This window comes from Uloborus diversus, chromosome 2, assembly GCF_026930045.1.
Source record: "Uloborus diversus isolate 005 chromosome 2, Udiv.v.3.1, whole genome shotgun sequence".
Classification (NCBI taxonomy): domain Eukaryota; kingdom Metazoa; phylum Arthropoda; class Arachnida; order Araneae; family Uloboridae; genus Uloborus; species Uloborus diversus.
Window position 1 is genome coordinate 26418586 of NC_072732.1, and position 16925 is coordinate 26435510.

Below are 16925 nucleotides of genomic sequence, written 5' to 3' on the forward strand. Positions count from 1 at the left end.
TAATCCTGTAATATATCCCTGCTCCGTTGGAACATTGACGCAACTACAAAAAGTGTAATTTTATAGGCGAACCAAATATGCAAAATTATTTCATTCATTGCCTCATACAATGAAACATAGTTGAGTTACTGCCCTGGAGGCTGAATGTTGAAAAGCAAATCTGCCAGTGTTCCTCCGAATGGGGTAACCACATTTGAACCCAGTGACGACAAAAACTCATTTTCAATTAATTTTGCAGTTATGTCAATGTTCCACCAGAACAGCAATTTGAAAAACAAAATAAACAAATCTGATATGAACACAACTGTTTTAGTTGTGCAACATATTAATACATACATAATTATGTACAAACAGATGTCACAGCGATACTTATTAAAATTTACTCGGATATTGCCAAAATGAATTTTCTTGTTGACCATACTCGAGACAGAGCAAGTTAGAGCAGCTAAAATATTGCCCAGGTGTAGAAAAATCGCTGTTGAGAAGCATGCTAGAGCTTGAAAATTATCTTCTGAAAGCAGACGGGAGCAGGCCTGTCCTTAGGCAGATCAGAGGGGTCAATCGCTCCTCTACTCTAGATTTTAGAAACATTATGTAAATATACATTTGTGTAGGCATTTTGGTACCCCCCCCCCCTCATAAAGCATATTGAGTATGCACTCTTTGCTCTCTAAGTTATTTTTTTTTAAACAAATGCTCATAAAATTGAAACAAATTGAAAATTAAGTAGAGGAATATGGGACTAAGTGAGAGTTAAGATAACTTACTTTTTTAAAAGTGAACAAATTGTAAATTTGTTTTGTTTTGATATTTACAATAATATTTGTATTGAAACGTTATGCTTTATTTTTGGCAGTAGATTAGTTAATTCACAAGAAAAGAGAGTCAAATTTTTACTTCTTTTTAAGGAAAAATGAAAAATAAAATATTTTACTTTGAAATATTTTCAATTTGATTATTTAAAATATTTTTGATCAAATAAATGAGTAAACAAAATTATGTTTCAATAAATGTGTGGTTAAAGGTAGACATTCATTGTAAATTCTAAATAAAAAACATTACTTTTGAAAGCAATAAACATGCATTAAACAGTCCCTTCTTGGAACAACCGTAAGTATAACACTCAAACATTATTATAGACACTGCAAAAAAGCCAAGTAAGCCAGAGACGTTTAAAAGCTTTGCCAGATTTGCATTGGCATTTTTGACAACATTCAGGCATGTAGCCACAAATGAATAGATAACAAAACAATAAACGATTGATGAACGAATATATTTTTAAAAAATAAACGAAACTAAAATAGTAAATGAATACAAGAAAATAAGTAAATGACTGAATAAATAAGTGAATTATTAAATGCAAGAATATAAATGATTTAATTAATAAATGAATACATGAGTGATTTATGAATGAATAAGTAAACAAAATATCAATTACACTTTTCCTCACATGCACTCAACTAATTGTACAAAATATTTCAAATAAAAATAAGCTTTATATTAAGCAAATAAATACTGTACCAAATATTAGTAGGTACCAATTAATATTTAAAATGTTATCAACAAGAACTTTATCAGTTTAAAACATCAAAAACAATTTTTGACTTAAAACAAAACATTACAAAATTATTACCAATTTTTTAAAAAAATCTTGCACTATCGTATGCTTTGATTTTTAAAGGAAATTTTTCCTGAGGCGCAATGTCTAGCTCGCAAAAAGAAAAAACTCTAAAAACAAAATTGCATAAATGGAAAATTTTTTAGACCATAAATCATATGTGTTCTTAAATTATAGGTTCAAAAAATTGAGTATCAACTGTATATATATGTATAGATGTTCAGTTTTCTCGGGAACTCAAAATAGAACATAATGTTTACCTGTACATTAACTGTAAAGTAATGAGCTCCTTTTGTCTTTGGCAGTGTCGCAATAACAGTTAAAGTATGTTGACTTAAATCAAATGCAGATACGATTCCATCTGTAAAATTCAAATGAAATGAATATAGCACAAAAAAATGAATTTATCTCAAAAAAAAAAAAAAAAAAAAATCAAAGGATAAAAAAATTAGTATGATTCAAAGAATACAGTAAAAAAAATAATGATAATAAATATTCAGCATCTGTTTAATACTTTTCATTCACTTAGATCCTGCAATGAATTTATGTATAAAAACAAATACAGGAAAAACAAAATCTTCAATAATATTTAGAAAAAAAATTAATCAACAGATCTTATAAATCGAATTGTTTTTAAACATGTGTCGGTAACATTTTATCATCAAAGCACAAGACCACACATTTTATAAAGAAATCTCACACAAAAAAATTTTTTGATGCTGATTTTTTTGCTCTGCAGCATCATTTCTTATATTTACGGCTCTCTTACCTTTTCGCTTGATGCTAATAGGCATTAACAGCCGTTGTTTATGATGCTTTTTGTGTTGATTGTATTTAAAAGATTTCCTGGTGGTTATAAGTTGCAAACCATTTTTATTAGCTTGGAATCAAAATTTCTACATTTAACGATTATAGTTAATCTTTGAAAAAACTTCCTCCAGGGCAGTTTACGATACAAAAATTTGTTTGTGCAGAATCCAGCAATTTTAAGACCAAAAAAACTTACAAAAATTTAAAATTTCAAAATTCCCAAAACCCGCCTATATAAATCCCTGAGAAACAATTTACCTTCGTGCCAAATTTGGAAGAAATCCGACAAAAACTGTGGATTTGCATAAGGAACATACACCCCACAAACATATATCCACATTTATATATACAGTCGACGCTCGGTATAACGACCATCTTCGTCCCAGAGAAAAAGGACTTTATAACGAGTGGTCGTTATAAGAGGTATAATTAAAAAAAATATACACAGTCATCATGCATGCCCCGTTGTTCCAAAAAAAAAATGGTACTTTTTGAAACATTCCAGTTAAATGCCCAAATTATTTTTACCACAGGAATTTTAAGAAAAATCGTGTGCAAAATACTATGACAGAATATTTTTAAAATTTTAAAGTAGAAAATATAGGGAAGAAAATGTTACACACTTACAAATCTGCTACTACTACTGATACCACTACATTTTCTGAAGATTAACTAACTTAACTAAGAAGCAGATGTGAATAAAATATGACAACGTATATAAAGTACAAATTCAAAATGAAAAAAGGTTAAAAAACCAGCAAACAGCTGTTTCGGCACTCTAAAATACAAGTGCCATCATCAGTGCAAATAAAAACGAAGACAGGTTCAACCAGACTAAAACACAGTCGAGGCGAACATTGGAATGAGAGACGAGTTGTAAAAGATATGAGAGCAGTACCGGAAACGATGACGTCAGGGTTACGTCAGAGCTACAGAGGACAGTTGCACTCAGGAGAAAACGTCACGGACAAAAAATAAATCAAATAACAGACTTCCAAACATTAGGAAAAGGGGGAGTGCTAGACATATCATTGACGATTAAATTAGCATTTTTCCATATGTAATATGACTCCCAAAAATCTAAATCATGAATGGACGAACACTCGTGAATAACTTTGGGGGAAGAAAAAATAAAATTATGGCCACAAGACCAACAATGTTGAGCAATAGAGGAGCGTTTGAGATCCTGTTTTTTGACGTAGTTTTCGTGTTCTTTTATCCGGAATTTGAGGGATCGTCGAGTCTGCCCAATGTAGGCTAATTTGCACTGGCAGGAAACACTATAAATGCCCCATTTGTCAAGGTTCTGAACAGGGTGTTTAAGCTGTGAAAATTTTAATTTATTAACAGGAGAAAAAGTGACGGAAAAATGAAACTTTTTTAAGATTTTGGCAATTTGTAGACTGATTTTAGGAAAAAAGGGTAAGACAACGGAACTCGAATAGTTCACAGGAGCAAGTGTTTGATTTTTGTTAGCTGAGCTACATAGCTTCTTATAAATGGTATCAATAATATCTGATGTGAATCCCCGATCAACCGCAATACCTCGTAGGTAATTCAGTTCTGATGAAAGTAAATTGGAATTTGAACAAATGGCTAAAGCACGGTAAATAAAAGATCTAAAAGCAGCCAATTTTTGTTTAGGAGGGTGAACGGATAACTTGTGGGGGGGAAGAGAAACAGCAAAGGGTTTACGGAAAACAGTAGTTGTAAACATATTGTTATGACGAGTGATGGACACATCAAGAAAAGAAAAATGATTTCCAGATTCCAATTCAACAGTAAATTGAATATGTGGGTCAATAGTATTTAGGATGGATAAAAGTTTATCAAGGTCACTGACAGACGAGTCCAAAAGCACAAAAATGTCGTCAACGTACCTGACGTAAAAATCAAATTGTATAATTTTAAATAATTTAAGTTCGAAATAGTGCATGTACAAATCACTTAGAATTGGACTCAAAGGGTTGCCCATAGCAAGACCTTCAGTCATACGGAAAAAATTACCGTCGAAAACAAACGTGTTTAGTTTTAAGCAAGAACGTGTTAAATTGCATAATTCATTGATCTCAAAATCGGAAAAGTGATGTTCAGTTAATCTCATTTTAAGGCAGTCTAACGCACCTTCAACAGGCACGTTAGTGAAGAGTGATTTCACATCAAAAGAGGCCATTCTATGGTTATTTAGCTGAAAAATTCGAAGTTTGCGAACAAAGTCGAGAGAGTTCCGAACAGTAAAACAATTGCTGGAAAGAAGAGGTGAAAAAACGAAAACTAAAAATTTGGCCAATTTGTAAGAAGCACTACCAATGTTAGAAACAATGGGACAGAGAGGAATGAGTGGTTTATGCACTTTAGGCAAAGCGTAGAATCTGGAACATTGTGCAACAGAAGGAATCAAGCGTTTTTTGTGAAAATCTGGAATCAACGGAGATGACTTAATGGCGTTACTGATAGTTTTTAATTCTTTACCACAAGGATCTTGTTTGATTTTTTCATATGGCCCGTCTAAAATTAAGTTATTGCATTTGTTGATATAATCTTTTTTGTTTAGAACAACAATTTGGCCCCCCTTATCAGCGTTTGTAATGACTAAATCAGAATTAGCACATAAATCTCTTACGGTACGAGTTACATTATATAGCTTGTTGTTATGGAACTGTGAATTGAAGTTGATGTTGTTAGAAATGAGATGACGGATTGAATCCTTCTGTGTGGAAGTTAAAGCACTAAATTTCAAGGCCTTTTTGACCGGAGCAATTAAAAGAGGAAACGATGGTTTAGATGGGGCCGCAAAATTACTTATTGTATTATTATAGTAATATACTATATTACTATAATTGATGTGTCCATCACTCGTCATAACAATATGTTTACAACTACTGTTTTCCGTAAACCCTTTGCTGTTTCTCTTCCCCCCCACAAGTTATCCGTTCACCCTCCTAAACAAAAATTGGCTGCTTTTAGATCTTTTATTTACCGTGCTTTAGCCATTTGTTCAAATTCCAATTTACTTTCATCAGAACTGAATTACCTACGAGGTATTGCAGTTGATCGGGGATTCACATCAGATATTATTGATACCATTTATAAGAAGCTATGTAGCTCAGCTAACAAAAATCAAACACTTGCTCCTGTGAACTATTCGAGTTCCGTTGTCTTACCCTTTTTTCCTAAAATCAGTCTACAAATTGCCAAAATCTTAAAAATGTTTCATTTTTCCGTCACTTTTTCTCCTGTTAATAAATTAAAATTTTCACAGCTTAAACACCCTGTTCAGAACCTTGACAAATGGGGCATTTATAGTGTTTCCTGCCAGTGCAAATTGGCCTACATTGAGCAGACTCGACGATCCCTCAAATTCCGGATAAAAGAACACGAAAACTACGTCAAAAAACAGGATCTCAAACGCTCCTCTATTGCTCAACATTGTTGGTCTTGTGGCCATAATTTTATTTTTTCTTCCGCCAAAGTTATTCACGAGTGTTCGTCCATTCATGATTTAGATTTTTGGGAGTCATATTACATATGGAAAAATGCTAATTTAATCGTCAATGATATGTCTAGCACTCCCCCTTTTCCTAATGTTTGGAAGTCTGTTATTTGATTTATTTTTTGTCCGTGACGTTTTCTCCTGAGTGCAACTGTCCTCTGTAGCTCTGACGTAACCCTGACGTCATCGTTTCCGGTACTGCTCTCATATCTTTTACAACTCGTCTCTCATTCCAATGTTCGCCTCGACTGTGTTTTAGTCGGGTTGAACCTGTCTTCGTTTTTATTTGCACTGATGATGGCACTTGTATTTTAGAGTGCCGAAACAGCTGTTTGCTGGTTTTTTAACCTTTTTTCATTTTGAATTTGTACTTAATATACGTTGTCATATTTTATTCACTATGCAGTACAAAGCTTTCGACTACTTTTTATGTAAGAAGCAGATGTTTGCCTTTTTAGCAGACGTGATTTTTGCAAAACATTATTTTCCGTTTCAGATATAGGTGATAAATTGTGTTTTTCTTGCTTTTCAAAGAAACATTTAAAAGTCTCACGAGAACCCCCAAATCTTAAAAACCACTAGATTTAAACACCAAACTACTAACACATCTGTCAACTCCCTTTTCTTAGGAATCTGGAAATTTCTCAATTTTTCCTCTCATTATTTTTTCTGTGCTAGCTGTGGTGAATAGTATTCCCCCCCCCCCCACACCCCCTCTCAAAGTTGGATTTGACATTGAAAACTTCAAGCAGATGTCCGTAAACAATAATCAAGGTCATTTCAAGCTACAAATTTTGAATTGGAAATAACACTAGAAATAGCATCTGCTGAATTCGGTCGTTGTATTGGATTAGACGATACAGAACGGTCGTTATAAAGGAGGCAAATTAACGTAGAGTTCATAGGAACAAAGTTGGGACTTTTACCACTGGTCGTTATAATGGGACGGTCTTTATAATGTGTGGTCGTTATAATGAGCGTCGGCTGTATATAGATGTGTGTGAATGTCGGAGAATTTTCTGTCATATTTTGAATACAAACCTGGTAATTAATTTGATCAATGTAAAAATAGGAGAGATAATACTTTGTCTTTAACATTGTAATCTTTTCTGGAATAAACAAATGTTTCAAAATAAAAAATATATATAAAAAATCTTCTTACTCAATTTTTAAAATTCTCACTCTAATTTCAACAGATGGGGAGATTTTCTCACACATTTTTTTACCTCTCATGGAAATCCTGGTTTACACAGTATTTAATGAGCAAAGAATAATTCATTATGGGGGAAAATTAATAAACTATTTAATTTTACACAAAATGAGCAACTTACCAGCAAGACATATAAGCATCTGAAATTCTGGAACAACCTGCAACTGAAAAAATCACTTGCTTTTAGAAAATGCTTACAACCAAAACTAAGATAACATGTATCAAAGAAGACTTGAAACTTATTCCTAATTTCCTTTATTTTTCAATTAAAGTTTAATAACACATGACAAAAATAATTAAATATTCCAAATATGTTTTAATTATTCGTTAAGCATTTTAAAAAATATGCTCATTAGACAGGAGATAAAATCTAATGCTATGTGAGTGATAAAAAAATACCTTGACTGACAGTCAATTTTATAGTCAGTTTTTTTTTTTTTTTTTTTTTTTTTTTTTGACTCTGTCTTTTTGCCTCTTAAATTTTATAAGTACAATTAATTTTTCTAGACATTAAGCATAATATGAGAATTGTTTTTGTTTTGATAGAAAAAATCTTCTAAAATATTGGAAAAAAAATTACTCATTTTCAAAATATAAAACAATGACTTAAATATAGTTGAATAATTACCAGAGTTATAGTTTTCTTGGAGAATGATTTATTAGATTTCAGAAGTTTCACTTCATAATGGGAAGATCCTATAGGCAAAATATAATTAGTTCAACAAAACTAACAAAATAAAAATGTAGCAATAACAATATAGGTACACACATTTCATTAACATTAGAAAAAAACTGGTAGAACCAAAGAAGTGAGAGAAAAAAGTGAAACCCATAGCAATAATTTTAAACTATACAATAGTAAAACTCGGTTACATGTCTGGTTACAAAATATTTCTTAAATGAAGCACATCATATTGCATGAATTAAGTAAGATTATTAATTAATAATTTGCATTAGGAGAGGTGGGGCTTGTTGGACTGCAGAGCAGGTTGAACCAGTCTCAATAATTTTAATCTATTAATTATGACCAACAAATAGCTCCATAGTCCTACAAATCTTATAATAAAATCACATGGTACAGTTGTATTTTATTACAAAGTTTATTGCATCTTTTTAATTTTCTGTCATAAAGAAAAAAAATTATGACAGCATTTCTTCAGACCAAGAACATGAGCTCCGTAACAATGATCCATGTTTAGAAAACTCACAAAAAACGAAAACTTTTAAAATAATTAGAAAAGCAAACTTCTAGTATTTATAGTAACAACAATGAAGTTGATGAAGACAGGAGTTGAAGTGATTCTTGAAGAAATGTAGATTCTTCTGACAAAAATAGTGCAAAATTAGGAATTGGTCATTTAATATTTTAATATGTAATAGTGATCTTTAGTCTTTTTTTTTTAATACTAAACACAAAAGAACAAAGGTTAGTTGTTGCAATATTAAATAATATTTATCTAATTGTTATAGAAGTTGTTTTCGTAGTGCGTACCAATTAGCCCCACGCTTAGGGCACATTGATCTGCTTAACAGAGTTCTGTTGTGAAAATTAATCTAAAAAATGTTAATGAGTATAACATTTTCAGAAAAACCTGGGATGATGAGAAATATTTAATGAACTTCATGGCAGGAAATCAAATTGTCTATTTAACTTTTTGATGAGAAATGAGAAGTAGAAAAATGGATCAACATGCCCCATCTCCTCCTAAATATTTGTCAAGACTTAAAGCTTTATATATATACAGGCCGAATTTAGATCTAAAAAGTTGAGGAGGGAGAATAGAAGAAACTGATAAACTAGGTTAGATAATGAAAAGATGTACAGTCTGACCACCAATAAAATGAAAGGCAAACATCTGATTTACAGGCAGAAATGGACGCATCTATTAGTTTTTAGGGACGCCTACTTTTGCAAATGAATGTTAGCCTCCAAGTTAAGCAGAGTCACATTGAAATTACCGGAGCATGAGCGTCAAATTTTTAATTTCCCTCCTCATTCAGATAGACTCGTCTTAACTAGACGTTTGCCAATTCCATATCAACTGTAGGCAGACTGAATTGAAAAGGGGGGGGGGGGAAGCAAAGGGAAACATGGAGAATAACCATGTGACCTTGATTTTTTTCTTCTTTTCCGTGAGATCTCTTTTTCTTACAGCAAAAGATCATGGTAATATCATGCTAAAAATAGTAGGGCTATGACATCAGTTATTGTTACCAGATATTAATCTTCAATATATATATATATATATATATATATATATATATATATATATATATATATATGTATATATATATATATATATATATATATATATATATATATTTATATATAAAATTAAGCAAACAGAATTACAAACATTAAACAAATTATAAATAACAAATGGTGATAAAAAGGAAAAATGCAAACAGCTATTAAGTAGGAATAGAAAAAGAGTGAATCCAGAGCTCATCAGCCGTGGAGGATTCATTAATTATGGTCAAAAGACCAAAAATTTAACTATAAACTAGAAGAGAATGTTTAAGCTCCAGTACATGCAATATAGAGTAACAATGGGCAATATTTTTCACTTTTATTATATATATATATATATATATATATATATATATATATATACACAAGAAGTTTGAGCATAGAGTAAGAACCAAAACATTACACAACAGTTTGCAACACTCACCAGTTCAACAAATGAAAATTAGGTTTTCAAGTTCTCTGATAATATATTGTTTACAAATTTTGTAAATAGCTGATATTTTATAGTGTTATGTTTTTCTCTGCAGTCTTTTTACATTTGACATTTATTTCACTAATTTTTATTTAAAATAACCTGGCTTTTTTTTAGCCTTATAGTTATCTTCCCAGAGAGTTACCAGATAGCATGGAATTCCATAAGTTTGGTGGGATGTTGTCAAGCAGACTTCATTTTTGGCACCAAAGAGTAATTTATCATCAAGCTTGGAGTCTAATAAAAAACTGTAAAAAAAGACCAGTAGAATATTTCAAGCACATATGCTATTCATGTTCCTTGTTGTTTCTGGAATATTCTGTTCGGCTGAAAACCAAGCACAGAGGGCATGAGTAGAGCTGATCAGAGCTAGTTGTGTGCTGTTGTCTAAGTCTGTTGCGAAACCTAAGCGCTCTGAGCTATGCTTTGATTTTGCTGTAGTGCTTTCGACATACTTAGAAGTAAACACGTGTGTCTACAGTTGTGAATATGATGGTCTGATCGGTATGGCTTAACTGGAGAACCTTGTTCTTGATGCCAGCTGGACAAAGAACCTCCATATACACTAATGGTAACTGGTGCAGGTTGAATCTGTCTATGTCTCAAAGTCTTCCAAATCAATACTTCTGGTGGGGCTGGGTCAAGGACAGTTTGGTTCCTGGTTAGGATTTAAAAAAAAAAAAAAAAGAGCTATCTTCATCGCTCTGACCTGGTTAGACCATGGAGTATAGTGTAGTGAGGCGAACATGGTGTTTTATAGTTTTGCCTTATTGCTGAGGTATTTAGCAATAGTTAAGGCATTAATTGTGCATAAAATTTCTGTGCTCATATAAAAACAGAATCAAGAAATGGCAGACTCTGGGGAAAACAGAATGATTCTCAGTTATGCTAGGGAGACTGCACTGGCTCTCTTTAGAGTCTTTATAGTCCAGTCACACTGGACATGACTGCATACAAAATCATCTCTATAGAATCAGAGTGGCGGATTCCCTGGAATGTTTTTTGAGTGACTCCAAACAACCAATGACTTTTGAACATTTAGAAAGTATTGTGTTACTACTTCAATACAAGGTTTGTGACTTTTTTTATTTTTTTGAAAAATCAAAAAAGTGGAATCTTTTTTTATTTAAATAAGATTTTTTTGATTTTTTTAAAATCTTCAAAAATTTGTAGACATTAATTATTTTACATTTATTAGCATAATATATTTCATATAATAGATGAATTCAGTCAGCTTATTTTTAAAATTAGGATAAGTTTTTCACCTATCCAAAAAAGTTTTCAGATTTATAAATACGTTATAATTATAATGCTTTGAAGAGATGTGATTTTGTTTTATGCTTTGCTTAAAGATATGGTTTTATCATGTGTGTTTTTAGTGTAAAATAATACGTTGAACAATTACTTTTCTTAACTATATTAGTCATGGTGTATAAGAAAAACTGCAAATTTTTATTTTGTTCTGAACTGTAATTTTGGTGTAAAAGCAATTTTTAGCCTACTTTCCCAGTAAAAGTCAGAAAAAGAAGAAAAAAGCATGAAAGAAGGTTTAATGCATCTTAAAAATATCGCAAAAAACAAAAAAAATCAAAAATTAATAAAATAATTAAATAAATATTGAAATATTAAAAATTGGAAAGTAGGGTATTGAGATGGGGAAAAATGTCTGTCGGTCTGTCTGTCTGTCCCCCCCCCCTATAACTTTTGAATGAATAGTCCGATTTGAACAAACTTTTTCTCAATAATGAATAACGAATAAATACCTTTGTGCTGAAGATTCAAAAAATCAGTAATCCAATGTCATAAAGCACAAAAATTGCAAAATATTGCAGACACGTGTTTTGGTGTTACAAGGAACACCCTTTTCAATGCAAAGAAGTGTGAGCTTCTGGATGAAAAGTCATCCGAGAAAAGCAACACGGTGGAACAGTAGATAGAAATAAATATCAAAAAATAGAAATTAAACAAAACAAAAAAGATAAAATGACACCTGGAGGCAAAATTTATTATATAATTCCATCAGGAAAAAAACAGTTAAGTAATAAATTTTCCAAGAAAACCCATAAACAATGCAAAAAGTCCAAAAATTAAAAAAATTCCACAGAGTAACGTAATTTTAAAATTCAGATATGCATACTAACCTGGCTTTAATCCTGGCTTGGAAGATGGTACTAATTGGTAAAGAAGTAAAGTTCCAGACTTTGTACCCACCAGAAGATAGTCATCTAAAAGAACAAAATGTAGATAAAAATACAAAAAAGAACTGTAAACTTATTAAAACTATATTTTATACACTAAATCAGTTATTAAATATCAACAAAGTAACCATGTATTTGCTGGAAAAATTGAGTAAAATAAAATTATGAGAAGTCCCCTCTTTGCAGGGGCACTAAAATGCAAAAATTAGAAGGGGGTGGGGCTAAACGTCTTTGGGGGGTCTAAGGGGTAGGTAATCCTATTGCCCTCCTCCTACCCCCAAAAAAGATCAGATTTTTGTGCCTTGAAAAAGCCAATTTACATATCGCTGCTCTGGTGGAACACTGACGCAACAGCAAAAAAGTAATTTTACAGGAGAACCAAATATACAAATTATTTAATTTTATTCATTACCTCATACAAAAGTTGAAAAACAAATCTGTCAATGTTCCTCCAAATGGGGTCGTTTGGACCCAAAGAGGACAATAACTCATTTTCAATTAATTTTACAGTTACATCAAAGATCCATCAGAACAGCGATAGTTTCTGGTGCATAATTTTTGAAACTAGCAACGTGTAACATGGTGTCTTGAGGAAAATAGGCTAAAAATTGACTTTTTGAAAATTAAAATTTGCAGCAAACCCTTCAATTAGGCACCTGATCTCAGACATAAAGTAACATCGCATAGAAACAAGGGCATGGGGGTTCTCCCTCAGGAAATTATTAAAAGCTCGAAAAACACCTAGATGATCTTTGGTGATGTTGGTGGAGGGGGGAGATTTAAATACCCTTCCTGGTAAATTTTTTTAATATAAAACATCAAACATAGTTGAAGTATATATTTTGTAACGTTAGAAGAATCCGTTGAGGAGTTTAAATATCTTGGAAGTATCATCACTATAAACAATGATATTAGCGTTGAAATCAATTGCTGCCTAACTATGGCAAACAAATGCTATGTCCAGGAAAACAACAGATGGCGCACTCTCTATAATTTTGAAATATATAAAAAATTCTATAAACAGCCAGAAATTATCCACTTTATTAAAGTCAATCGCATCAGATGGCTGGGGCACCTCTTTAGACTAGGTAATAGGGACCCTACCCATAAAGTCACCTTCACAATTCCAGATGGTGCGTGCAAGAGGGGCCGCCCACCAATCAGATGGCTCGACTGTTCCGAAAAAGACTAAAAAACTGTTGGCCTCAGTGGATGGAGGAAATCTGTTTCTGACAGGGTGGGATGGAGGAAACTGATTGATATAGTCTTGGCCTGCCCTAGGCTGTAGTGCCGAAAAAGAAGAAGAAGAAGAAGAACCGTTTTAGGAATTCAAAGAATTCATAAATTTTTTTTTTTTTTTGAAATTGAAGTTCCAAAAATGCAGGTTAATACCATGTTTGATGATATTAAGTAGAGACGTACCGAGTACTCGGTAACTACTCAGTACTCGGCCTACTCGGCCAATTTGCCGAGTACTCGGTACTCGGCCAAATTCTGATCAGATACTCGGCCAATACCGAGTAGTTGCAAAAAATTGAATATTGTCCAAGACAGATACTAAAATTTATAAAAAAGAGCAAGCATTATATTCTGCACTCATTTACAATTAAAATTTATAAGTCAAATTTAAATTTTGAGAATAATGAAGTTTGTAATGCTTTAATGGAATAAATCTTTATTTTAATGTCCACAAAGTTAATAAAACTTATTCACTAAAAATTATGCAAAAAATGTAAGTATAGAAAATATGGAATTTTTATATTAAAAATGGATTTTTGCTACAAACAAAAATTAGTTATAAAAAATGTAAAAATACCTTTGCTTAAAAAATAAAACAACCTTAAAAGTACAGTGCAGGAACTCTACAGACACGTGTTTTGGCATTACAAGGAATTCCTTTTTCAATGCAAAAAATGGGGGCTCATAGATTTAAAGGCATCCGACAAAAGTCGTATTTTTTTGTTGAATGTCTTTAGATTCTTTAGCTCACATGTTATGCACTGAAAAAGACGTTCCTTGTAACGGGGGGAGGGGGGGGGGACAGAAACACGTGTCTGGAGTGTTCCTGCACATTTGTTTTATCTGCTTTTACAAATTATTTATGTTTGGCAGATTAGAACTATAATTGATTGGTATACAGTGAAACCCCTCCTAACGGACACCCCTCTTATGCGGACAATTTTTAATTCCCCAGTTCCAATGCAAATAACATTATTAAACCCCTGTCCTGCGTACACCTCTATATTGCAGAAAAAAAATTTGTCCTGTTAGTTTCCGCATTAGAGGGATTTTACTGTAATTTGTTTTAATTCCAACTTGATTAATCATACCTTTTATTTATTTATTTTTAATTTAAAAAATTATTTTTTTGTAAAATTTTTGACACAAACAAAATGGTATATATATAATGTGTAGTTAAATTTCAGCAGGAATTTAGTTTTAAAAACTATTATATGGACAAGGAGGTTTATACTACTATTCCAATAAGTTAAAAATTCATCACATGTGTGTCGGTGGTTCTTCTTAAAACAAACTTGGAACTCGGCCGAGTAGTGAAAGGCCGAGTACTCGGTAACTCGGTACTCGGCCGAGTAATAAAAGGCCGAGTACTCGGTACTCGGCTACTCGGCCAAAGTGCTACTCGGTACGTCTCTAATATTAAGGAAAGTGATCTTATTGAAAACACAACTGTATTACATCTGTGATGATATGAGGGGAGGGAAAGGGATTTGGAACTCTCCTTTGGAATTTTTGAAATCAAAGTTTCAAAATACAATTTCCAGACGATCTTTGGTGATGTTCGGGAAAGGGGAGGTTTGGGCACCTTTTCATGGAAATGTCCCCAAACATTAGCGTCAAAACTAGCATTTTGAAGCTATCTTTGGTAACGATGGGGTTCAGACTTTTCCCCATCAATATTTTGAAACTGAATTTCCAAAACCACAATTTTGCACAATCTTCAAACATGTTAGGTGAAAGTGGGTTAGAGGGTTGAAAAAATTGGAAAATTGAAAATCTTCAATCCTAAGAAACTCAGTTGGCCATCTTTGATGATGTTAGTCGAAAGAGTGGAAGTCTTTTAGAGATCTTAGAGAGAGGCAAGGTTCGAAGGCTTCCCATGAAGATGTTTCGAAATTAAAACCTTACTATAGGCTATATTTCGTAATGTTAGGAGAAAGGGTGGGATTTGGAGCCCTATCAAAGAAATTATTTGAAATTGGGAGTCCTAAAATTTCGAATTTGGGGCAGGGGACTTTTGGAACTTTCTTCTGAAATTAGACCATTTTTTAAGTGTCATTTTGTAAGAAGAGCATCAGGGCATTGCTCCTGAATGCCCCCCTCCTTGCTACTACCCTAGAACTATGCAGTAAGCAAACATTGATGAGGTTGTACCCCCCTCCCCCTCACATTTGACCCATAGTTTCATAGAGCATGGAAATTTTTCAAAAACGTCACATTTCTCATTGGCACTTGTTAAGCAAAGAGAAATTTGTCTTAACATAAAGTACTCTTCAAGCAAAAGAACTTGCCACTCCCTCTAAAAAATGACACACCAAATATTATGGATGGGGGGGGGGGGGGTCTCCAAGTCTCATGGGGTTGGAGCTAGTGGTTTAAGCATTATACTCTTCACTTTCAATAATTTAGCTTCTGGAAAGTTTCTTACTTTGCAAAATTAAGATTTGCAAAATTAAATTTACCTTTTTCAGATGGGCGAGATGCAATGCCTTTTGCAAATCATGCTAAATATATTTTTATGAAAAATTAAACATTTCAAAAGATAAGACAAATGTCACAAATGGTAAAATATACAAAAAAAAAAGTTTGCTGTTTTAAATATTAATTCCATTGGAATGAAAATACAGTATAACTTCGATTAAACAATTGTCAAGGGACCGCAAAAGTTATCGTTAAATCGAGTAGCATAGACATTTAGCACAGTCAAATTAGAACACGTGAAATGTATCATTAAATTGAGGAAATTGTTAAATCCGGTATCATTAAATCAAAGTTATATTGCACCTTGTTTTTCCCGAATTGCTTTTTACACGACACTAACTTTAGGCTCGTACAAATGATAAAAGGATAACTTCCATAATAATTTTCTTTATAATTTCATAGACCTCATACTGCCTTTAATTTCATATGTTACTTGTAACAAAAGAAAAAATAAATTAATTAAAATTTTAATCCTCACGTCCCATCTTTCATGGATTGGCCCTAGAGACAATACAAAAAAATATTGTCAACATATCTACAACAGTTTAGGAAAATTAATCCCAAAATTTATGAAAAGTTTTAAAAAATTATAATGACCACATTCTTTTCAACAAAATTTCCTACATGAAAAAAAAGTTTTGAAAATTATGGGGGGCGGAAATGAAAAAAATATTTGTAGAGTTATTTTAACAAATGAAATGTTGGCAAGGCCATTCAATTTCGGGTAATAATTGTTTCTACCCAGCGATGTTACTAAGGTCGAAATACATTAAGTCTTTCTTTGTTTCGAAAAAATTTGGCAAAAATTGAAAATATTGTCAGGAATCACAGTTGTCAAAATTTTTCTAGTCACCTGATTCTTCCGTAGTTTAAAAAAAGAAAAGAGCGATTCTGAAAATGTCATTTACCATAAGCTGTGATCGTTTCAATTGATAACCCAGGGGGCAATTTCTGCACAATAGGAATAACTTCATATGCTTCATGCATATTGAACTCAAAACAAGGGAGTAGAGTACAACATTTACATATTCACATTGCAAATTGAAACTACGCATAAAACATATTTGCTCGTTCTGAATTAGTTCAGCATTTCCCTTTTGCTGTTAAGAAATTTCGTTTACGTTCTCGTCATGACTAATGTTTGGAAACAATC

General features: G+C 32.3%; 1 protein-coding gene across 1 annotated transcript in view; it reads right to left on the reverse strand.

Annotated features, from left to right (window-relative positions):
* The window catches only part of LOC129217789 (vam6/Vps39-like protein), an 81220-nt gene extending 64305 nt beyond the window's left edge, over positions 1 to 16915 (reverse strand). Inside the window, exons 1-5 of the mRNA XM_054852131.1 lie at positions 16681 to 16915; positions 11996 to 12079; positions 7760 to 7827; positions 7253 to 7295; positions 1879 to 1979 (exon numbers count right to left, since the gene is read on the reverse strand). Of these exons, the coding sequence (XP_054708106.1) occupies positions 1879 to 1979; positions 7253 to 7295; positions 7760 to 7827; positions 11996 to 12079; positions 16681 to 16759 (375 nt within the window). The 5' untranslated portion in view covers positions 16760 to 16915. The remainder of the gene's footprint in view (positions 1 to 1878; positions 1980 to 7252; positions 7296 to 7759; positions 7828 to 11995; positions 12080 to 16680) is intronic.
* Positions 16916 to 16925: the final 10 nt, after the last annotated feature.